The sequence below is a fragment of the Balaenoptera musculus genome, chromosome 7, assembly GCF_009873245.2.
Source record: "Balaenoptera musculus isolate JJ_BM4_2016_0621 chromosome 7, mBalMus1.pri.v3, whole genome shotgun sequence".
Lineage (NCBI taxonomy): Eukaryota > Metazoa > Chordata > Mammalia > Artiodactyla > Balaenopteridae > Balaenoptera > Balaenoptera musculus.
This window is the reverse complement of record NC_045791.1, coordinates 55891822-55916608: the sequence shown is the minus strand read 5'-3', so window position 1 is coordinate 55916608 and position 24787 is coordinate 55891822. Positions and strand designations below refer to the sequence as shown.

Below are 24787 nucleotides of genomic sequence, written 5' to 3'. Positions count from 1 at the left end.
TGACTGGAGAGGGGCTGGAGATGGAATTCAATCACCAGTGGCCAGTGATTTCACCAATCATGCCTACATAGTTAAACTTCCATAAAAATCCCTAAACCAGGGGTTTGGAGAACTTCTTGGTTGATGAGAACATTGAGGTGCTGGGAGGGGGACCTAAAGAGAAGGCGTGGAAGCTCTGTGTAAGATCTTGCCCTATGCATCTCTTCCATTTGGCTGTCCTTGAGTTGTATCCTTATAATAAACCAATAATAGCAAGTAAAGTGCTTTCCTGAGTTCTGTGAGCCATTCTGCCAAATTATTGAACCTGAGGAGGGGGGATCATGAGAATCCCCTATTAATAGCCAGATGGTTAGTCAAAAGTACAGGTGACAGATAGTCTGGGATTTTGCCTGGGTAGTCCTATAGGGTCTGCATGCTAACTCTGAATAGTTAGGGTCAGAACTGAATTGAATTGTAGGACACCCAGTTGGTGTCTGGAGAGCAGAAGAATAGATCGGTGTAGAGAAACATCTAACACATCTGGTGTCGGAACTGTTGTGATTGGGCTTCCCTGGTGGCACCATGGTTAAGAGTCCACCTGCCAGTGCAGGGGACACGGGTTTGAGCCCTGGTCTGGGAAGATCCCACATGACGCAGAGCAACTAAGCCCGTGCGCCACCACTACTGAGCCTGCGCTCTAGAGCCCACGAGCCACAACTCCTGAAGCCTGGGGGCCTAGAGCCCGTGCTCTGCAACGGGGGAGGCCACCGCAATGAGAAGCCCTCACACCACAGCGAGGAGTAGCCCCCGCTCACTGCAGCTGGAGAAAGCCCGCGCACAGCAACGAGGACACAACGCAGCCAATAAATAAATAAATAAAATTTTTGAAAAATCTTTTAAAAAAAGTGTGATTAAGGACAGCTCAAGCACATTTAATAAATGTGACACCAACCACCTAAAATGCTCATTTTTTGTTTTCATATTCATTTTTCTGAACCTAGAAAGGTTCAGAACCTGAACCTTTTCATGGCTTTCCATATGTTCCAGGTTTTTAAACAATGATTATATATTGCTTTTATAATCAGAAAAAAACAAACCCCTGTCAACAAAAATTCAATTAACTATAAAGAAGAAAAAAGGGAATTTTATTCAAGCCAAACTGAGGATTATAACTTGTAAAACATACTCAGAAATCTCCGAAAACTGCTCCACCTGTTAGAAATCAAAGGCATAGTCATATACATTTTTGAGACAAAGGATCGTACATCAAAATGACACACTGATATTTTACATAAGGGTCACCAAGGGTACATGGTCCAGGTAAGCTTGTAAAAAGTGAGCAGCAAGTCACCATGACCCCCCTACAGAGCTGGGAAAGAACGCTATTCTTTTAAGAAGTTACATGGCTAGCCTCAGAACAAAGAAAAAAAACTGATCTTTATGGTTGAGCAGACACTCCCATCTTTGAGGAGCTCTGGTTAATGTGTAATGCAGATGCACACTGCACATTAGGGAGAGAGGAGGCCCAAACAAACACGCAGAGAGAATTTTATGTATAATTTTTTTCTTGTCCTGCCTTAAAGTATAAATTTCACTTCATCACCCCCAGACAAAAAATTTCCAGGGAAAGCAACAATAGAGATCCCAGGAGTTTAAATGCTTCACTGACTGATACCTCTTGCTGCCTCTATTTGGATAAACAGCTGATTTAAGAATTTCTGTGTTACATTTACTTTTCTTCCTACAAACACATATATATCAAAGTGTCCATGGGCTGTTTCTCAGTGCTATTTGAATCTACAATGTAGCAGAAATAGATTTTTAAACAGTAGTCGTTTTTTTAAATACACCTTTACTGGAGTATAATTGCTTTACAATGTTGTGTTAGTTTCTGCTGTATAGCACAGTGAATCAGCTATATGTATACATACATCCCTATATCCCCTCCCTCTTGAGCCTCCCTCCCACTCTCCCTATCCCACCCCTCTAGGTGGTCACAAAGCACCGAGTTGATTAGTCTTTTAATATACTATCTTTCCATAGATTTTTCTTTTTGAAAAAGCAGCATGGAGGTAGAGCAGTGTTTAGAATAGAATGAAGGTTTTTGTGGGGTTTTTTTTAAAGAAAAAGTAAACCACCACTTTCACTGTGGAGTAATTCTGGTCCCCCTGATTCATTTTAATCCCCTGTGTTTACTTAGTGTGGGCTCTGCTAGCCAGTAGTTGTTCTGTGAGCAAACATTCTGGCAACTTTTTCTTTAGAAAGGAATGCACTTGCAGACAGGATCTGCACAATCAACCCTGTCTTCCGGGCCTCCAGGGCTGAAAAGGAAGTGACCAAAGTGAGAAACTACACTCAGATGGATTCGCAAGTCCTCACCTTAACATCACACTGGGGTGGGGCTTCCTGTGGGTCCTTCCGAGGCTGTGGCCACGAGCGTCAGCGGCGGGGAAAGCAGACGCCTTGCTAACCACACGTCATGGTCCTGAAGACAGGACCAGCTGGGGGCAATCTGCCGTGGGGGGCAGGCGTGGCTCTTTCAACTCCCATTAGGGCAAAAGGCAACCAATGTATGCAGCTGCTTCTACTTTTCCAAAGTCGCAACTCATCGGTCGAGTGTTTGACCTCCTTTAAATCTAAAAAATAAACTTAAAAAAAAAGAGGCATGTTTTTTCAGAATGTGAAATGAAACAGCGTAGTTATGGATGACCCATCCCTCCTTGGGTTCTTTGTTAATATGTTCCTAAACTCATGTTCGCCCAGCTCCTCTCAGGGTCAGGGGCTTGTAGCTTTGCAAGGCGGCGCTCTCCATCACTAGACAGCTCTCCTGGGTAAAAAGCACGTACTCACTCTGAGCTGGGGTCTGCCACCGGTGCCTTCCCCCGCCCCCCAGGCTTCTGGAGCACGCCAGATGAAGTCCCATCCCTCCGATGATCCCTCCGCCACAGGACAGCACTTCAAGTCTCTGTTATTTCATTTTCTCTGAGTCCTCTGTTATTCAGAACAAGCATTTTGAAGGCTCTTAACTGTTCTTCAAATTCTCGGGTTGCTACATGCCTCACTTCGGGCTCGCTCTCCACCAGACGCTCTCCAGCCTGTTCAAGTGCTGAATCTGTACTCTTACTTGAACGCTGAACGAAGACCCAAACATTGTAATCTTCCTGAATTGACACTGCTGCTAGCAAGGCTGTCTAATCTTTGAAAGTTTTATGACAGCCTTGGCGTTCTTCTAGCTCAAAATGAGCTTGTGGTCAGCTAACCCCATGCCACTCCCCAAACTCAGGGTCTGTATTACATGAACTTCTGTTAAACCACCTGTGTTTAATTATTTGAGCCAGAGTATGGGACTTTCTATATGCCTGGTTAAATAGTAAAAAACGGATTCTCAGGGAAAGTAGCCATTTCATCTAAGATTCCAACTAGAAACTGAGGTGTTAGCATATTATTCCTTGACAGCACATCAACATCTTTTTCATTCCTGACTCTATCATTCAAAAAACTGTCAGCATCAAAACAAAACAAAAATTTTTAAAAACACTTGCATGTATCAGGCATTGTTTAAATGCTTTTTGTAAATTAACTAATTCAATCCTTATAACCACTTTATGAGATAGGTCCTATGATCATTCACATTTTAGGGTTGAAGAAGCTGAGACACAGAGAAATTAATAACTTGCCCAAGGTCACAGAGTTGATACGTGGCAGAGCTGAGATTCACATCCAGGCAGTCTGGCTTCAGGAGAGGTGTGCTTAACCACTGTGCTGTGCAAAGAAATATTTCCACTTCTCTGTCATCTACAGATTTATAAAAATGTCTTGGATTTTAAGAATGTAGTAATTTATTTACTCAGCACTTGCTGACTCCCAGGCTTTATGCTTGGCACTTGATACACATATACAGAACAGACAAAGGGGAGGTTGGGCACAGGGTGATTTCAGTCATAAGTGACAGAAAGCTGGCTCAGGGCAGCCAAAAAGGAGGGTCTATTGGCTCATAAATCCAAAGTGTAAGAGGAGTAGATCTTGGGTTACAGGTGATAGGATCTAGAGGCAAAGTGGTTAGAGGAGGGGTAGGATTTGTTCCCAATAGAAGATGAGAAGCAGCCAACCAGGCAGAAGTAAACAAGAGCCACCTGTAGCAGATGGAGGTCTTTGGTTACAAGCAACAGAGGCCTATTCTAGCTACCTCAAAGGCAAAGGAAGTCTTAGAAGGCATGGGGTAGCTTTTAAAATTATAAAATCAACTGAAGATCCAGGCTCACCATGAACAAGAACTAGGCCAGCTCGAGGGATCCCAGTAGCATGAGATTAACTGACAGGCATCTTCCCTAGATGAATCTGCACCAATCTTTTTTTTTTTCCCTTCATGTCTCTCCACTCAAGATTAATGAGATTAATGAGATACCTCTGCACACCAATGGCTAAAATTAAAAAGACTGTACCGCGTGTTGATAAGCATGTGGAGGAATAGGAACTCTCATACACTATTGGTGGGAGTGTAAGATTGCACAACCACTTTGCAAAAGAGTTTGGTTTTTTGTTTTTAATTTATTTATTTTTGACTGTGTTGGGTCTTCGTTGCTGCGTGCGGGCTTTCTCTAGTTGAGGCAAGTGGGGGCTGCTCTTCGTTCTGGAGTGCGGGCTTCTCACTGCGGTGGCTTCTCTTGCTGCGGAGCTCAGGCTCCAGGCCTGCGAGCTTCAGTAGTTGTGGCTCTAGAGTGCGGGCTCAGTAGTTGTGGCACATGGGCTTAGTTGCTCCCCGGCATGTGGGATCTTCCTGGACCAGGGCTCGAACCCGTGTCCCCTGCATTGGCAGGTAGAGTCTTAACCACTGCGCGACCAGGGAAGCCCTAAGAGTCTGGTTATTTCTTAAAAAGTTAAACATGCATCTATCATCTGATCCAACCACTCCACTCCTAGGCATTTACCCAAGAGAAATGGAAGCATGTGTGTCTACTAAGACTTGTATACAAATGTTCCTAGCACTTTGTTCATAATCACCCCAAACTGGAAACAACCCCAAAACCCATCAAAAAGTGAATGGATAAACAAACTGGAGTATCCATACGATGGACTGCTACTCAACAATAAAAAGGAACAAGCTGTTGATGCACACGACATGGATAAATCTAAAATAATTATGCTGAATAAAAGAAGGCAGTCAAAAAAAGTTACACTGTGTATTATTCAATTTATATAAAATTCTAAAAAAATGCAAACAAATTTATAGTGACAGAAAGGAGATCAGTAGTTTTCCAGAGGGAGGGGCTAGAAGAAGAAATTACAAAGGAGAAGAAGAAAACTTTTTGAGGATGATGGATATGTTTATTATCTTGATTGCGGTGATGGTTTCACAGGTATATACCTATGTCTAAATGTAGCAAAGTATACATTTTAAATCTGTACAGTTTGTCATATGTTAATTATACCTCAAAAAAGCTGTTAACAATGTTCTCTACAAAGTCTCCACTAAAGATTGGAAAAGAGATGATAATTCCTCTCCTCTCCCAATCACCACTATTGGATAAATTATTAAATGTATGCTAATTTCTTAACGTGTCTTTGGAAAGTTAGTCTTTGGTGGTGTTGGTTATAGCGGATGTGAAATGCCTTGGGGGAATACAGCATTTTATTAATGGTTTCATACAGCCCAATACATTTCTACACAGGAAACTATTAAATTAGTAAATCAGAATTTTTAGATTTGTAGGAACATTAGAAATCATCTAGTTCAACTGTGACACTTAGTAAGTGAAAAAATTCAGATTCAAAGGAAGAATTTGCCTTTAGTTATTTGTCTAGTTTAAAAAATCATGATACAATTAATTAATTTAAAATTTATCTTACTGGGCAAATGATAATCCCCCTCAAAATAAATACTAACAATAATCTTGCCAGCTGTTTTCATTTGTTTGGCTGGTTTCTGCTTCTTCAATAATCTCTGATTTATCCAATCTAGAGACACTCCTTTTCACAGAAAAAAAGCATGGGAAAGATGTGGCAGTCACTTGACTGACTTTCTGAATTCAACTGTTTTTCCACCAAGGTCTGGAGAAGATACATGCCTTTCTGTGTATTGTGATGAAATCTCCACCATCCTGCTCCGTGCTGCTCGGTCCTGCCTGGGAGAGGAATCATCCCTTTGTCCAGCATATCCCACCTGTTAGTCACTCAGGAGCTGCCTCACTTATCAGATCAACTGTTGGGATATCGCAGTGCTTCTGTCCAGGTCTCCCTTATCTTCCTTAATAATGGTCCCAAAGTGCACAGGATGCTGACAATTTGGATATGCCAAAGAGAAGCCATAAAATTCTTCCTTTAAATGAATAGGTAGACGTTCTCAACTTAATAAAGAAAAAAAATCATATGCTGAGGTTGCTAAGATCTATGGTAAGAAGGAAAAAAAGAAATTTATGCTAGTTTTGCTGTTGCACCTCAGACTGCAAAGTTACAGCCACAGTGTGTGATCGGTGCTAAGATAAGATGGAAAAAGCATTAAATTCATACAGTAAGATATTTTAAGAGAGAGAGACTACATTCACATAACTTTTATTACAGTATATTGTTATAATTGTTCTATTTTATTATTGGTTATTGTTAATCTCTGCATGTGCATAATTTATAAAACTTTATCCTAGGTATGTATGTATCGGAGAAAACCCAGTATATATAGGGTTCAGTACTATCCGCAGTTTCAGGTATTCACTGCGAGTCCTGGACCATATCCCCTGAGGATGGTTGGCCGGGAAGGGGGGCCGGCGGGGGGCGGGGAACTGTAGTCTTTTCTTTACACAGCAGCCAGAGGGTGCCTTTTGAATCATAAGTTGAAATGTGTCACTCCTGTCCTCCAGTCTCTCCAGTGGCTCTCCATCTTGTCTAGAGAAAGCCACAATCCCTAGGACCACATAGCAGCTCCCATTACCTTATTAACCACACCTCCTCTCACTCTCCTCTTTGCCCCTCCCACCTTCCCTGCTCCAGCCTCTGACCTGGTTGTTTGAACATACAAGTATTATCCAACCTCCAGAACTTGCTGTTCCCTCTGCCAAAAATGCTCTTCCCCCAGATATCCCCATACCTTGTTTCTCCACCGCCTCCAAGTCTTTGCTGAAAAGTCACCATCTCAGCTGATGGCTTCTCTGACCACTGTACTTGAAATGGACACCCTTACCCCCTGTACTGTCTGCCCCTTTCCCCTGTTTTCTATGTCTCTGTAGCACCTAACCACTTTCTGGTATACAATACAACTTACTCACTTATTTTGTTAATTGGCTATCTTTTCATACCTAGAATGCAAGCTTCATGAGGGATTTATCCTCAGCCCTCAGTACATAGCCGGGCACATAGCAGGCACTCAGTAAACATCTGTTGAATAAATGAATAAAAAGAGATTATCAGTGTTGTGCAGAGTCTGGGAAATGATTGCTTCCATACGCTATCGATGAAAATGTAAGTGGTGCAATGTTTCTGAAGGATGATGTGGCAATAGGGATCAAAAGTCTTAAAAATGTGTATCTCTTGTGTAACATTAACTTTACTTCTAGAAATGTATCTTAAGGAAATAATATATTAGTTAGACCCCTTTTGGTTGCAAAAACCAGGAAACCACTTCTAGGTCAAGTAATAATGGTGGAGTGATTTATTACAAGGATGAAAGGGAGAATGTATTATGTGGAATGTTTAGACATCTCTGCCACACCCACTGTCTTAAGTCAGGCTCCCCAGGAAACAGATGGAGACAGGGATTTGCATGCAGAAAGTTTAGCAGACGGTGCTCTTTGAATCAATACCTGTAAGGGAGTGAGGAAAGGAGGATTGGGCAGAGGGCAAAGTTGAACTGTGAAGTTATAATCAATGCCACATTCAATGTCGTGAGAGCTCTGGAGTTGTCCCATATTGAGGCAAGGAGCCCAGGCGTTTATACCCACATATCAACCAATCATTGGATGTAGGCTGCCCCTATGTGGAGAAGGTGTGTGACCTTGGTTCAAGCAGCTCTTTTAGTCCAAGGACAGGTCCTGGGATTGACTCAGCTCTGAGCCATCAGCAACAGACATTCCCGGCATCTGAGGGAATGGGTACTGCACTCCTGATGGGAAGGATCTGGTCAGCACACCACAGCATCTACTCTACCTACAGAATTTAAAGAAAGTTTATGTTCTTCCAAGACTTAGAATAATTGGAACCAGACACGTGGATGCTGTCAGGGTCTCTCTTATCTATTTTTTTTTTTTTTTTTTTTAGCGCAACTCTTAAATGCTGTACTGTTTTCTGTTTCTTATTCCACACAGTCAAAGATTATTTCCAGCAGCCCCTAGTTTAAACATTTTAGCTTCATCCTCAGAGAGAGGGTAATTCTGGATGACCCAGCTTGGGTCGGTGTTCATCCATAGACCTACCAAATGGCTATGGTAGAGGGTAAAGTCACACAGTACTAACATGTTGTAACCATTTGCATTCGAGGAGGCAGAGAAAGGGGCAAATCCATGCTCGCGCATGCCGCATCTATAAAGTCACAGAAAAACATTTTCAAAGAATATAAACTAAAATGTTAACAGTGGCTATTTTTTGCTAGTGGAATTAACAGTGGCTTCTCTTTCCTCTTTTTCTTTTTGCATATATATCTTTGTAATTGTTATATGTAGAAAAACAATATTTTTGTAATTGAGATATTTTTTAAAAGGAAAAAGTAGGCACCTGTCTCTGGCCTTCTGTACAAAAAAGGCCACTAGGTATAGGGTATAGAAAGACTTCATATAAAGTAAGATTTTCTGAGAACTGGTATGAAAAAATTCTGGCTTGACTTTGCAAAGCTTATTCTACTGAACTGCAAACAAATGAAACATGGAAAAGCCAAATATTCAGCAGTTACAATTAACCTTCTTACCTTCTGGTGCTCCTTAATCCTCTATCATGAGTCTGTAAGTGCAAACTTTAAACAAAACCTTCCATTTGCTTTTGCCAAAATACAGCGTGGAGCAGGGCAATGTACACCATTGACCAGAATGTCATCAATATCCTAGCATGCTCCCCACTAAGAGGTCCAGCATGGAGGAAGCCTATTTGAAATCATTGTACTAGCTTTTATATATACATTAATATATGCAGCTGACATTTGCTAAGTATCTATGTGCTGGGAAATATAAAGAAAAACACAACAGAACCCTTCTCTTAATGAACTAAGGATCCAGTGGGTAGAAAGTAGAATACGTGTGTGTGTCTGTCTGTCTGTCTGTCTGTGTATTATTCTCAAATATATATTCACAAGTACATATTTTATATATTTGCATATATATATTCAAATAATTATAATAAAATGTAAAGTGATTTTAGACCCACACTTGAACTTAAAGCACAGAGTTCTCTGGAAGTAAGGATTGTTACTTCTTGTTGGGGTGACTTCATAGAGAATCTCAGTTTAAATGATTGTTTTGAGACCTCAGCTGAACAATTTCATTTTATATATATATATATATAATATATCATTATATATATTACTATTATTGTATTTAATGTATCATTATATATTTTAACATTTATACACACACACACACACACACACACACACACACACAGGTTTTGCTTTCCCCAAGCATCTGTATTAGCATATCCCTATACTGCCATGGGCTACACACACTTGAAAACTAATAGGAGGCCCTAAAGAAGAACTGGCATTAAATATGTTCAGTTAAATGAATCTCTAACTCCCAATTTTGGAGGAGGAAAAGGACGCGTGCAGTTTCAAGGCCCTGAGGGTCTGGATGGCCGGGAAGGACCATAGAATGTACATGCAGTCCAGCCCGACCCCCTCACTCTAAGAGATGCCTGAGTCTGACCCTGATTACAGTAAGAGGAGCAAACACCACTCCTTCCCTGAAGGAGATTATATTGTTAAAAAAAGGAAAAAACAGCTGGAGAAGTCAATTAGTCATTTTGTGACATTAAGTAATGGGGTAAAAATGTATGTTGAATGGTAGAAAGCAGAATGTTTCCCATCATAGTTTTTGGGGAAAAGGCTTTTTGGACTAAAGGGAGACTTCGGTTGAAATTGGAGGGACAAATTTACCTTAGTGCTCTGAGACTGGAAAGGGGTGGAGAGCACAGAGGCAGGGTCAAGCTGAGTGAAGACCGGGTATGAGAGCTTTTTCTCATTCTGGATGTTTTCTTCTCTTTGTTAGGACTAGCACTTTATTTCACCCTGTCTCTGGAGGTTATCTTTCTCCAGTTTGCATTGTTCCTCAGAAGAAACACAGGAAACACAGGAAGACATACCCTAAGACAGCTGGTTTCCCTTAACAGCTTAAAAGGTACTGGGCATTTCCAATGATTTTGTTTTTTTGTTTTTTATAATTAATTTATTTTTTATTTTTTATTTTTTAAAAAATTTTTGGCTGTGTTGGGTCTTCGTTTCTGTGCAAGGGCTTTCTCTAGTTGCGGCAAGCGGGGGCCACTCTTCATCGCGGTGCGCGGGCCTCTCACTATCGCGGCCTCTCTTGTTGCAGAGCACAGGCTCCAGACACGCAGGCTCAGTAATTGTGGCTCACGGGCCTAGTTGCTCCGCGGCATGTGGGATCTTCCCAGACCATGGCTCCAACCTGTGTTCCCTGCATTGGCAGGCAGATTCTCAACCACTGCGCCACCAGGGAAACCCCACTTCCAATGTTTTTAAAGCCTAGGAATCAGGCTAACCCAAGCCCAGAAAATAAGGAGTATTAACGAAGTCACTCATCACTACAATCAACACTCAACAGGAAGTTAGTTATTCTACCTCAGGTTGCAATTTTAAAATCTTGTCAGTAAAATAAATTTCTTCCTGGCCCTCATCTTCTGAAGAACCTATTATATTTCGACCCCCTGCAATTCCTGAGCGAGCAATGTCTGGGCACTGTGGTGGCACTGATTGGTCCCATGACAGGAAAGTTCTAAGGACCCTTTCCCCTTCCTCTTCCTCTCTCTCCTGCTTAGCCAGCTGTCTCCCCACAGAGATTTGATGGCAAGAACTACAAGTTCACCCGCCTCCAACATTTAAAAAATTTAACCCCACTCTAATTCAATAATATTTCTTTTATTTGGTCTGCCCCAAATACATATTAAACACTTATATCAAAAACACTTTGCAAAATACTGAGTTCATAATAGATGTTTTGTTAATACAGATTGTTTGCTTTATTAGTTGGATTTCATCTCTTTGTATATCTGAGCTCGTGGTACCTTATTATTATCAATATTTTATCAAATGGATAAATGTTTAATTTCTAATTGGAACGTCAACTCTAAACTCAATTTTTTTAATAGAAAAATATTTGTTTAGGCTAATTTTTTTAGGCTAATTTTACAATAAGGGGTCCTCAATGGGCAAACTATACCAATGTTTATTAACATGCCAATAATCAAAATGTGTCTGTGGCTAGAACTTTTTATAGAGAAAGGTGTTCCAGTTACCCAAGCATTGGAGTTCTGAATTGGGAGTCCTGGATTCCAAGATCTATACCACGTGGTTTCTGTGAGGTTCAAATGAGAAAATGTATGCAAAAGTATTTCACCCAGTCCCTGGTACTCATTTTAAGCTGGGGACGAAATTTTGTCTTGCCATCTCATCTTTTAATGAAAAGGCCAGATTTCTATCCTTTTCTTATGGTACAGAATCAAGATAATGGGCAGAGAAAGACTAGAACTAAAAGGCAAGAGGGCAGGGAAGTAGATTCTTGCTTGCTGGGCCAGTTCCTGGATTCCCTGTATAGTGAATAATTTAGGTACCAGTTGAAGGTTAAGGAAAATAAACAGAAACCAGAGAGATCAAATTGTATAATAGAAAATAGGAATAGGGGAGAGCACAGGAAGGCCATGGAGACTGAGGAGTGGGAGAGAATTTGGGAGGTTTGTGAGTGCTTGGCTCTATAACAGCTGTGGGCTGTGACAGAACAAGAGGAAAGGGGGTTTTAAGAAGTGTTCCTGTGCAGTATAAGGTGGATATCCTGTAATATTCTTTGTGAAATGCAAGATTACAATTCCTTTTAACTACTTTTGCCAGATGGACTTTTTCTTAGAATGCAACTCTATGCAGAGACTAGGCCATTTGGGGTCCTGGAATATATTCATTTTATAAGCTTTATCATTATTAGCCAGTTATTAACATAATTAGCACTTACCCAACCCTGAATATTGTTTACGGAAGTATGTGCCTGTAAAGCCTACTGGTTCATCACACACAGCCAGACTTGGGATCCCAGTTGACGCTCAACTGGAAATCCTAAAACATAAAGAAAATAATTTTCCTTACCTTGAGTCAATTATATATTTTGAAAGAGACAAATTATTTTGAAACTGAAAAATATAATGATAAAACAAATGGCTGATTTGATGAAAAAATCCAACTGTTTGGTTGGCATTGTGTAGTAGACAAACACACTTTACAAAACAATTGATTACAATTTTTTTCTCCTACAAGTTGTGTCAGTTGATGCCACCATGACTGTAGATAGTCTGGGAAGCAAATAGCTAAGAGGTTAAAAGAGTTGGGCATTGCTCTGATGTTTGAGAAGAGACTTAGTAAGAAGAAGACTTGTTAGTACAGGAGTTGGGGCCCTACCTTCAGAGACTATTTGGTTTTTACTGAATACTGATGAAAATAATCCTCATGGAAAGAGGATGAAAAGCCATATTTGTTGAATGTCCACTCTATGCTTTATTTAATCCTCAGAATGACTCTAAAAGGCATATGTGTGTTACATGTGTGTGAGTTATATGTGTGAGTTCCTTGCCCAGTCCCTTCTCCCTCCTCCAAATTATAGACTGGTTTTTCTTTGGGGAATTCACCTCAGCCGTGAGGTTTGGGAAGATTAATCCACTCAGGTTTAGGTTACCTGTGATTAGCTGCACTCACCCTCTCTCCCTGGCCACAGCAATGATTCGTGGATGGGCACATATCCCAGTTCAGGACAATAAGAGCAAGATATTCCAGGACTTGTGTTAAGACTCTCTCTTCCCTTGGCTGGAGAGGTAGGGCTATGTGATGTTTAGAACCTCTGAAGCCATTTTGCTACAAGGGGAGAGTCTGAAGATACCATGAGTGGGGGGACCCTGTGTGGTGTGAAGATAGTGACTGGAGAAATGGAGAAACTAGGTCCTTGGGGACATTTTTTGCATTGCTGGATAAGCCTTCCCTGAAACTCACCCTGAATCTCTCTATTCTCTAAGGCCTCTCTCTGAGGCCTAACTCTCTAAAGTTTAGCCTCATTTCCCATGGATATTAGGGGTTTTGGGTGATATCTCCTGGAACTTGTTGAAAGCTAGGCTCACTCAAAGTTGAGACCAGAAATCTTAGAAGTTGGAATTGACAATTGCAATATCAGGTGGGTAGAGCTTGAACTAGGAGCCACTCTCCTCTCTCTGTCTTCACACACAGATCTCAGATTCATCCTTCTGAAGGTCAGCACTGACCATAGCTCTGCACAGATATTTGCCCTGGTTTCCAGTATCTATACCAGCAATCTCCAAAGTAGAGTGTGCATACCCCAAGGGGTATGCAAGACTTCCATTGTCTCGTGGAAAGAAAAAGTAGAACTTCTATGTATAGTTATTAGTTTTCTAAATGAGGAGAAAATTAAGCTTTATTAGTATTTTATGTACAGAGTAACACAGATTCCCTTACTCAGTTTGTATGTTGGAAAACCCCATATCACATGCATTATGTGCAAGTTATCCTGAGGGAGGAAAGGGAGTTCCATGATGAGGTGGGGTTGACAATGCAGTTGACTCATCTTTTCTCATTTAGCTCATTGCAACTTACTGCTATTTATGTGACCAAGTTAATTGGATTTATGGGTTTGTTATATGCTTTTTAACTAAACTAATCTTTACCAAGTGGACAGCTGTCTTAAAAAATCCTTTCAAAGAAACCATGCTCTGAAAATCATACTAACAATACTAGCACAAGTAAACATAAAATAAATGGCAGAACCTACATGACTCCTATACTTGGTGCAAGCCCTTTGTCAGCCATAAGTAAAATAATGATGACATAGTAGGATCTGACTGGAAGTTGACCAAAAAATCAGAAATTATCGAAAAGACTTTATTTTTAATTTTTATTTTTGGCTGCATTGGGTCTTCATTGCTGCGTGCGGGCTTTCTCTAATTGCAGTGAGCGGGGGCTACTCTTTGTTGCGGTAAGCAGGCTTCTCATTGCGGTGGCTTCTCTTGTTGCAGAGCACGGGCTCTAGGCGCGTGGGCTTCAGTAGTCTTGGTGCGTGGGCTCAGTAGTTGTGGCACGCGGGCCCTAGAGCACGCGGGCTTCAGTAGTTTCGGAGCGCAGGCCCAGTAGTTGTGGCTCGTGGGCTCTAGAGTGCAGGCTCAGTAGTGGTGGCACACGGGCTTAGTTGCTCTGTGGCATGTGGGATCCTCCTGGACCAGGGTTCAAACCTGTGTCCACTGCACTGGCAGGCAGATTCTTAACCACTGCGCCACCAGGGAAGTCCCTCAAAAAGACTTTAAAATGTGGATTTATATCATTAATGATAAACCTCACCTTAAGGGTATATTGTGCTATTATGCCTTAAGTTGTAAGCGTACAGCAATATCACACACACACACACACACACACACACACACACACACACACACACATATTGGTGGGTACTCAATTTGTTACTGGAAAATAGGGCAATAAAAAATTTGAGACCAGGGACTTCCCTGATGGTCCAGCGGTTAAGATTCCACGCTTCTACTGCAGTGGGCACAGGTTCCATCCCTGGTTGGGGAATTAAGATTCTGATCCCACATGCCGTGCAGCGCGACCAAAAAGTGTAAAAAAAAAAAAAAAATTGAGACCAGAGTTTTACATAATGCATTTAAACTTCTTGTTGCCTCAAGTTCTTGAAAAAGCTGGCAGGGTTCAGATAACATAATAAGCATCAATGCAACAGCTTGGCCTTCTACATATGTCCCTAGCCTCTTCTCCCGTGAGTCCTTGCTACAGCTAAACTGTCCTGCCTACCATTCTTCTCTTATGATTGTCTACCTCTTTCCTCTTATCTAAACCTCACCTCTCCCTTTCTTTCTTCTGGTTGCCTAATTCCTGTCCATACCTCAAAGCTTCATTCCTCATGAAGACTTCATCTATCTCATCAGCTGGAAATAATCTTTCTCTCTTCTGAACCCCCACGATATTTTATCTGTACACCTCTTGTGGCCCTGTCATTGTCCCATTTATGACTCTTATCCCCAGGGGCTGCAAATTTTTAAAGATCTGGATACATGTTTTATACATTGTTGACTCCTTTGCCAGAATCTAGCATAATGCCTGGTATATCACAAGTACTCAGTAAATATTTGTTGATTGGATGAAGGATGGATGGATAAATTCCAATCAGTACATTGTCTTAAATGTTTAATACAAGTCCTATTTTACAATAGTATACAAAGGAGCTTTGTGAAAAATCCATCACAGGGGTAGACAAGGTTTGAGCCCAGACTGTGTTTTTAATCATGGAAATACACTTCCCTCTTTTTCAGCTCTGTTATTCAATTAGAGATTGTGTAATTCTCACCCAGAGTTCATAGCTATTTTGCTGATTTATAACTCACAATGTAATCAACTTGAATAAGTCATCTTATTGTGGACACCCACATTCACCTGAAAAACCATGGCCATGTCAGGGATATTTGATTTGTAGCCGAATCTTCTTATACCCTATTGAAAACAAAATCTGGCAGAAATCCAACTGCTCAGGTCAAATAGACTTTTAGCTACACTGTGCATTAGTTATGCCTGGTGACCTCAGAAAAATACACACAAATGGAAATGCTGGCTTAAAGTACTATAACATGATTATAGTTCAGAACAAAAACTTTTACTTGAAAGGAGCCATAATTGCTGTACTTTTTATCTGGTGTGTATTGGAAAACGTATTTGATTTTAAACCCATAAAAAAATTTCCAAAAGCTCTGCTATACTATTTACCAGGAAATAAGTAGTCTTTTAAACGTGTTTTCAAAACAAATTAAAAACAGACCTCTTTTACCCTTTCTTTTTTCCTGATCACTTGAAACCAGTGGTCATTTTGATCTGTCAAAATAAATTCTACCACAAAATTTAAAAAATAGGACCAGTGGCTTTCAGAAGGTTCTAACCTAGGGTTCATAGTAATATCTATGGTCCCATCACCTACTGAACTAAAATTTCCTCTTCAAGCTGAGCAATTAACAAGAAATCCATTACCCTAGGACAGGGATAGAAAACCTTTTCATTCTGCTTTTGAATTTCAATTTCCTCTCTCTTCATACCTCTACACACACACACACACACACACACACACACACACAAACACACACACATGGCCCTTCTACAACGTTGGAAGTGATATAATGAAGACTGAGCAAACACTGTTGTGTAACGTGCAATTCTTCAGTAATATGCAGTTCCAAATTGGTGCCCAACCAACCAGCCAATAGCCACCTCCCCTTTTAGCATGATTTTGGTGGGATTATCTTCTGCTACTATAAGAAACACTATGGAGGGGAACTGAAAAAGTTTTCAATTCTTAAGGATCCTTATGTATTTTCCAAATTTTACTTCATTTCTAAGATCCAAAATTACTCTTATGGATAAAATTTAGACACCCTCTGGTGGTCAGTAGAACACAATTAACTCTCATAAACATTAATTTGAATTATAAGCTTGAAGGCCAATTTTACAGCTTATGACATAAATATTGTTTTTTTTCCCTAAACAGCTTCATGGTCTAAATCCTTAGATTCAGAGTAAATGCTGCCTCTGTTACAAAGCAAATGGCCTTGCCCAGTGAAAGTGCTTATTTATGAATCATGAAATTCCATGCAAACATCAGGTAAGCCTCAGATAAAAGGGGGGGGATTCATCCAGATTAAATGTGTAAGGAAAACATTATTAAAAACAGACCAAATCTACTCTAAATGAATCCACACTATGGAATTAAATACTTCAACTGGTAACATAAACATAGGAGAGAATGTCACATATTGTGAATATTTTATTTTTTATTTTTGAAATTTTTTGGCCGTGGCTCACGGCATGCGGGATCTTAGTTCCCTGACCAGGGATGGAACCCGTACCCCCTGTAGTAGAAGCTTGGAGTCTTAACCACCAGATTGCCAGGTTAGTCCCTATAGTGAATATTTTAAATAAATAATTTAAACCTTAATCAGTATAACTGAGGAGGAATAGAAGAATTTTCTATCACAGCAGAAATACACTCTGATTTTTTCAACAGCAAACCTTCTGCACTATTTTGGGAACTGTGCTAATAGCACTGGTATTCCTAGTGCTTAAAGCTGTGTTGACATGATAAAGTGCTATAATTTTAACTTGTTATTGTGAGGCAGAAACTGCCTCATTAATTTCGGTTTCATTCAAAACCGAGGAACAAATCAATGTTTACCAATGGGAATGAAGCTAAATGAGTAACAAAAAGAAAACCCAAAACACTTGTGATAAGTCATTAGTTTAAAATGTAGAAAAAAATTTTCAAGGGTTGTCTAAGTTCTGTTTAGTCAACAAAACTTAAATAAAAATGAGAAACCGTTTTTAGTAGATTTGAAATGGATTGTTTGGTGCATCTTTTTAATTTTAATCTTGTTAAACCTGAAAAAAAGGTTGCTCTCTATACAATAAATATAACATCAGTATAACATAGTGCAGATGAAATCACAGTATCAGTGTTTTAATAAAATATAACTTCTTAGTCATACTAGGTATTTATGAAACTGTAACATAAGATGCTTAAATTCACTAGATATACCAACACTGAAATATATTGAATATTCAAATAAAAAAGTCTCCTTCTGTTTTATCCATAATCCAGTTGATTTATATATTTTTAAAATGTCATAGAATGACAGCCAAACCTAAAAGGAACATTAGAGATAACTTAGTCCCATTCCTTTATTTTACAAATGAGGACGATAAGAACCAGAAAGAGTATAACATAGGTCTGAAAATTGAACAACTATTTAGCAACAGAGCAAACAAATCTGGCCCTTCTAGGTGCTTACATTTTAAGCACAAAATTAAATCTTTGAATGAAAACATAAATGTTTTGAAAAGTCAATTCATTTTTTGCCCTGTTAATAAACAGTCTAAGGCACCACCCATAATAATCACCCCCAAGTGGTTAACACCCTTCCTTACATTGAATCTGTAGCAGAAAGCCTACTCCTTAATTTCCAGCTAAGTGAGAAGAGAAACACACTCTATTCCTCATTGGATAATACAATATTATAAAAATGAATACTATTTTCAAGACATAGCACTTTGATCAAGTATAGAAAGCATTTTGTTAGAGGATAAAACCATTAGGAAGTCAATTGAAAGAAAGACTTGTGGAAAGCTAGATGCTTAAAAAGGGAAACACGGCAACATTCAGCTGTATTGTTTTAAATAGTACAGTATCCTAAAAACATCTTGGGGTGTATGTGTATGTGTGTGTGTGTTGGGTGTGGGGGTGATAAGACTTGTATGGAAAAGAGGAAGGGGAGGAGAAGATGGTTCCCACCTGAGCACAAGCTGAGACTGTCACCAGGATTCAGCTGTGATCAGCCGTAACTAGTGAGTGCAAAGGTGGTCCAGCCAAAGCTTGGCTGTACAACGGGAGGCCAAGTCTGAGCACAGGACTGTTAATTTCCCTCTGACTCACCCCTAGGATATCTCTCCAAAGCATAGAGAGAATTACCAACAAGCTGAGCTGTAGCATCAAAACCTTGATGCTCTGTTACCTCTCAAAGAGAGCTTAACAAAGAGGGAGAAAAGCGCCTCTTAGCCTGATTGGGCACATAGTTGGGAGTTGAAGAGCACATGAAGAAAGATTCTTTTGGACAAAATTCAACTTCCCAAACTACAAGAAGACCCAAACATGTAAAATGGTTGAGGAAACCCCCCCTGCCCTTGCAACTCTGCTTCTAATACTAAACAGATTTTTCTTTTTAAATTCAAACCATGTACCCTGTAAATAGGTGGGGGGTGGAGAGTGGGAGAGGTGGTCAGGGAGAACACCAGATGCCTAAGATTTTCCTATTAGTTCTGCTACTATATAGGTGTGCACATTTGGGAAACTCTTTTGACCACTGCACCCTCAGATTCCTTATCTGTATATTGGGGGTTTGGTCCCTTTCTGTTCAAAATTCCATGCTTCTATATGAAAGGGGAATTAAAAAAAAATTTAATTATAAAGGCAAAAACTTTCCTAGATTAAAAAGGATATCTGGAGGCTAACCTAAGGTCCCTGAATAGTCTATAATCCCCCTGAAATTGTGCAAAAAAATTTTGGTGACTGTATGTATACACATAAACATTTTTCTAGGAAGAGAGACAGTATTTTCATTGACCCTCAAAGGGAAATTAGGTACCCAAAAGTTTGGGGACCTCTGATTGAGAGAGTAAATGGTGTTTTTAGTTTTTGCTTTATCTAGTTGTGAGCAGATCAGCAGAAATCTTTACACAGTTCTAAAGTCTGTCCCACAAAGCCTTCTTGAGTATCTCATTTATCTTCATGAGCTGTGTGTTTGTAATTTTTCACGAGCAGAAAGCCTGTTCAAAATCGAGTCCTTTTCATTAAAGATTTAAAATTCTGGGGATTTCAAGATTTATTCTGGTATTAGTGGCTAAAGGAGAGCCATTTTACTACATCAGAAAATTTCAAACATATAGCATCTTAAATATTTGCCCACTGATGTTGAATTATTTTACTATTTCTTTTTTTCTTGAGGTAACTGATGTGAAACAAAAGGCTGGCTCCTCCTTCCAACCTGCTTTTCTTTTTCTTCTGATCTTTGAGTCTGCTGTGAAAGGATGATGAATTAACTGTGGTTCTATTTGAAGTAGTAATTTTCATTTTTATAACGATCTTGACCCTCAAGATAAATTAAATAGAAGATATTGATATAATATTCTTAAAAGAATTAGTTGAAAAGTAGAGAGAAGAGGAAAATGACATTAGGGAACCTGAGGAACTGAAAGAGGAAAGATGCAGCCAGGAAGAAATGAGAACCAAAGAGAAAATCTACATGATTAGATGCTAAAATAGTATCAAATCCCTAAGCAGAGAAACAAGAAAAAAGGAGGGCTAAATACAAAAACAAAACAAAAAACCCCAGGAAACAATCATAGCAACTAGGGAATACTGAATTTTTGAATACATTAAATGAAAACGACAAAAACCATCATAACCGAGCTTTTCAGTAACATCTTTTGGCTGATAATCTCAAGGCGTTATATGGCTTCTCGTTAATTGAGGCAAGGACAGAGGCGATCAGAGAACATCACAGAAAGAGGGATGTTGCCAGTGATTATCAGATAAATGCAAAAAGCTCAGGGGAACAATCTTTTGTGGTAAAGAAGTGCCAATCGGCGAGAAATGTTGATTTTTTTCCTGAGGCAATATCAAAGAGGTGTAAAGTAAAAAGAAGAAAATTAGGTTTAAGCACTTATAACAAATGATTTTAGGTATTCCCAGATGCTTTTTAACCGACGACAATCTGACCAGAACTACTCTTAGTGACTCCTAAGTCCAAATGGAGAGGAAAGCAACATTCAGTGCTTCTGTTCGACTCTAGGCTCCCTTCCCGGTGTCCTATAGCTTCACGTCAAGGGCTCCAGACTCTCGGTTAACCCCGGAGGCGCCGGGCGAGAGATATATCCTCAAACGAACCCGATCCCCAGATGACCCTGGCTGGGTCCTTGTGTTCACGGAGCATCCTCCAGTGACTCTTCTTTCGAGTAACAGCTTCTCTCTGCGCCTCCACAAATCCCATTCAAGAAAAAACCGGGGATTTCAGCTAAAACGCACACTGCCCCGCCCCTCCCTGGCTCCAGGAGGCCGCCTCCCGGGCGGCCCAGGCGGCTCCCAGCGGCCCGGGGCAGGAGGGGCGCGCGCCCCCGGCGCCCGCGCGCGCTCGTTGCCTTGGGAACGCACAGGGCTACGCCGCCCTAGGGGGAGACGGGAGGAGGCGCGGCGGCAGATCCAGTGGGAGACGCTATCGCAAGATGGCGTCTGCGAGGCCGCGGGATGCAGAGTGAGCGCGCCCCACCGGGGGCTCTGCGAGACTGCTCCTCTCCCCGCCGCCGCCGCCGCCGCCGCCACTGCGGCGCCGCCTCTCCTCCTGCCATTGCGCCGCGGCCAAGCCTCCCCGCCTCGCAGGTACCGGCGCCCGCGCGCGCTCCGCGTAGTGCACAAATGGCAGCGACAAGTGCCGGCTCGCCGAGGGCTAGCGGGTCCCCCCTTGTCCGGGTGCGCCTGACGATAACGCGTAAATAACTTTTTCTTGCAGCGGTGCCCTGCCTCCCGGCCTGCAGTCTCCTCGCGCGCCCGCGCCCCCACCACGCCCCTCCGACTCCCCGCTCGCTCCGAGGTGTGAGCGCATCGGGCCGATGCGGTGATCTCCGGCCGGCCTGGAAGGAGCGCGTGGACCGGCGGGCGGCGGCGAGCAGTTGGCAAGCGCCTTTACAATGGCCCTGACCCTGTTTGGTAAGTGCAGCCCTTTGGCAGCGCCGCCGCAGGTGGGCCGCGCCGCGGGGCGCGGGGCCGGGGGCCGGGGCGCCTGGGGAGGGGACGCCGCAGGCGGTGTCGGGCGCGGGCCGGGGCCGCGGACTTGGGCCGCTCGGGGCCCCGGGCTCGCTCCCTCGCGCCTCTCCCATTGTTTCCTCTCCAGGCAGGGCCGATGGGCGTGTGCTCCCCTTGCCAATTCTGGGCAGGGAGGCTCTGAGGTCCTGGGTGTTTTGTAAACGGAGGATTCTCGAAGATGTCAACTTGGGAGCGAAGTTAGCTGGTTGTTTCCAAACCTATGTTTCTCAAGTCGGTAAATAAAGGTCCTGGAAAGTTTATTCATTTTGAACAAGATGTCTGTGCATCCCAACCTCCCTGGAATTGTCAGATGCCTGTGTTGATTCCTGTTGGATTTGGGGGTAATTTTTTGGACTCGGTATATTCCTTTGGAAACAAGAATGAGTGGTGAATTTATTTTAATATTTGCTAAAATTGAAAATGTTGCTCTAACAAATAGAGTAGACAGAAGAAAGTTGGTACTGAAGGTAAGTAGTCTCAGGTGAATATCTTTGAGTATTTTACAAAAGTGTTATTTCTGTGGTGTAATTACTGTAACATTATTTCAGTGGTTAAGACTTAAAGGTTTTTTTGTTTTGTTTTGTTTTTCCCCAGAGTCTGTAATGACAATGGGTTGGAAAGAAGGACTGAAAAAATACTTTATTTTCTTTTACAGAAACAGACTGTGGTACTTACGTACCTTGCTTTAAGAAAACTCAATATGTGAAAATTTAGATGGTCAAAGTATTCAGTTTTTCAAAGGAGGAAAGTCCAGTGACACATACCTGATAGCTACAAGGACAGTCTTAGTGAGTTACTCACAATATCAAGTTTCCAGTTACATTTTAATAATGTCATTTGATCAAGCACGTTACAGGCATCACATACCACAATGCTTTCTGATGTAAATACTTCAGAGTGAATTAATCTGCTGAAATCAAAGAATTACTTTTAGTTAACAATCTTATTTTTCAAATTAAATTTAGACCCGGAGAGGTTATTTCCCAAGGTCACATGGCCCTTTTGTGGCAAAACTGAGCCTAGGACATAGTCTGTCAATCTTCAGTCTGGGATTATGCTTACTTTGCCCAAATACCCACAGTACTAGAAATGACATTTCTTATTTGGTGGTTCTCCATGAGTGTTTTAAAAATGTTTCTTCTTTCTCTGAAAGAAATAATAAAAATCTCTTGTTTTTCAATACCTTGTATCAAAGATGCATTATTTAGTAGAAGCATTTCCTTAAGTGTGGACTTCTTTTGGTATAGAAGTTAAAAATGATGGCTTTACTCATAGTTGATATTTTCTTTTGAAGAAGCATATATCTTACATTGTTGTAGCTAATACATAGTAGTAAAATCTACTGCAGTAAATTCTCTTTAAAGCTATTTTTGACTTTCCTTCCTGAAGAGATAGTCTGCATTTTCAAGGTTTGTTTTCAAAGATAAGATTTACGAATCAACGACTTTTAAAAGACTGACATTCTCGATGAATAAAACAGATAAACTGGGGAGACATGGAGTATGTGATGAGGCTCTTTTAAATGGATTCCTAAATTATTAAATCTTTAACTACTGAGGTAGAGGTGAGGAATGGAAGAGCTTGGAATTTGACCTCTAGAAGAAGGTACAAGAAACCACTCCCACCCCTCAGGATGAATAAAACATCTTTAAAATTTTAAAGTCATCTTGTGGGAATATAGAATTTAGTTTACAAAATCCAATTGGGTTACAATTTTTAAGAACGTTTCTCTGTTGTAAAGCAAAGTATATCTGTGTGCAGAGGCTATTTTCTCAGTAATGATGGAGCAGCAGTTGATCTCAAGAGTGTGGCTGCACACCACTCATCAGTCATCTGAGATGTCGGTTAAAAATGTAGATTCCTTTGCCCAGAGACCCACAGAATCTGCATTTTTATTTCTATTATTTTTATTTATTTTTTATTCATTTTAACATCTTTATTGGAGTATAATTGCTTTACAATGGTGTATTAGTTTCTGCTGTATAACAAAGTGAATCAGCTATACACATACATATATCCCCATATCTCTTACCTCTTGCGTCTCCCTCCCACCCTCCCCATCCCACCCCTCTAGGTGGTCACAAGGCACCGAGCTGATCTCCCTGTGCTATGAGGCTGCATCCCACTAGCGATCTATTTTATATTTGGTAGTGTATATATGTCCATGCCACTCTCTCACTTTGTCCCAGCTTACCCTCCCCCCTCCCCGTGTCCTCAAGTCCATTCTGTACGCCTGCGTCTTTATTCCTATCTTGCCCCTAGGTTCTTCATAACTTTTTTTTTTTTTTTTAGATTCCATATATATGTGTTAGCATACGGTATTTGTTTTTCTCTTTCTGACTTACTTCACTCTGTATGACAGAATCTAGGTCCATCCACCTCCCTACAAATAACTCAATTTCGTTTCTTTTTATGGCTGAGTAGTATTCCATTGTATATATGTGCCACATCTTCTTTATCCATTCATCTGTCGATGGACACTTAGGTTGCTTCCATGTCCTGGCTATCGTAAATAGAGCAGCAATGAACATCCCTGTGTCGTTCCAGTTTTAGTATATGTGCTGCTGAAGCGAGCACGAATCTGCATTTTTGGAGGAAGGGGATTTTAAAGGAACTCCCCTGTGATCCTAAGGCACATTCAAGTTTAAGGACTGTTATATTAATGATAAATACTAGATTTGCTCAAACTTGCCCAGTTCAAAATAGCTTTTTGAATATGTTAAGAGCAGTCCGCAAGGGTTAGAAGAAATAGATTTTATTTTAGATAGTACTATTTAACTAATTGGTCTTAGTCAGAAGTACCTCATATCCCTTCTTAATAACCAACCTAGAACCGAGGAACAATGAAATAAAGTTCTAAGAGATGGTGAAGAGAAGGTAGGAACAAGAAACTAGACAGGTGTGACTTTTCAGCCATCAAGGTCAGAGCTCCATAGAGTTTCTACCTAAGCCTCCCCAAAGTAACCACTGCCAGAGCTGAGGAAAAAGCATCCTGTCAGGTCGTCCCTTGGCAGGAATTCCTGTCATTTATAGCTAAACGGAGCTCTGGTTTATAGCCCGGCCAACTGATGAGTTTGGGAACTCAGTTGCACTTCAGCTAGGCTAGCTAAACCTGACTAACTCTCTTCTCTACCTGGGTAGAATTGGCTCTGACATTGCCCCTGCTCCCCGCCTTTTTTTCTTCTTACCATTTATTCACCATCATCACTGCCATA

At 40.9% G+C, this 24787-nt stretch overlaps 2 protein-coding genes across 4 annotated transcripts in view; one reads left to right on the top strand and one right to left on the bottom strand.

Moving 5' to 3' along the window:
* Positions 1 to 8467, bottom strand: part of LOC118897952 — a 46175-nt gene extending 37708 nt beyond the window's left edge. The window contains exons 1-2 of the mRNA XM_036857650.1: positions 8419 to 8467; positions 2451 to 2615 (exon numbers count right to left, since the gene is read on the bottom strand). Coding sequence (XP_036713545.1) covers positions 2451 to 2615; positions 8419 to 8467 — 214 coding nt within the window. The remainder of the gene's footprint in view (positions 1 to 2450; positions 2616 to 8418) is intronic.
* A 12437-nt stretch (positions 8468 to 20904) lies between these two features.
* Positions 20905 to 24787, top strand: part of CHN1 (chimerin 1) — a 200256-nt gene continuing 196373 nt past the window's right edge. For 2 of the 3 annotated variants that reach the window (XM_036858805.1, XM_036858804.1), the window contains exons 1-2: positions 20905 to 21149; positions 21280 to 21476. Coding sequence is in view for 2 of the 3 variants with exons in the window: in XM_036858804.1 (XP_036714699.1) it covers positions 21458 to 21476 (19 nt within the window). In the remaining variant the exon portion in view is untranslated. The remainder of the gene's footprint in view (positions 21150 to 21279; positions 21477 to 24787) is intronic. The other variant, XM_036858808.1, reaches the window with a different exon arrangement.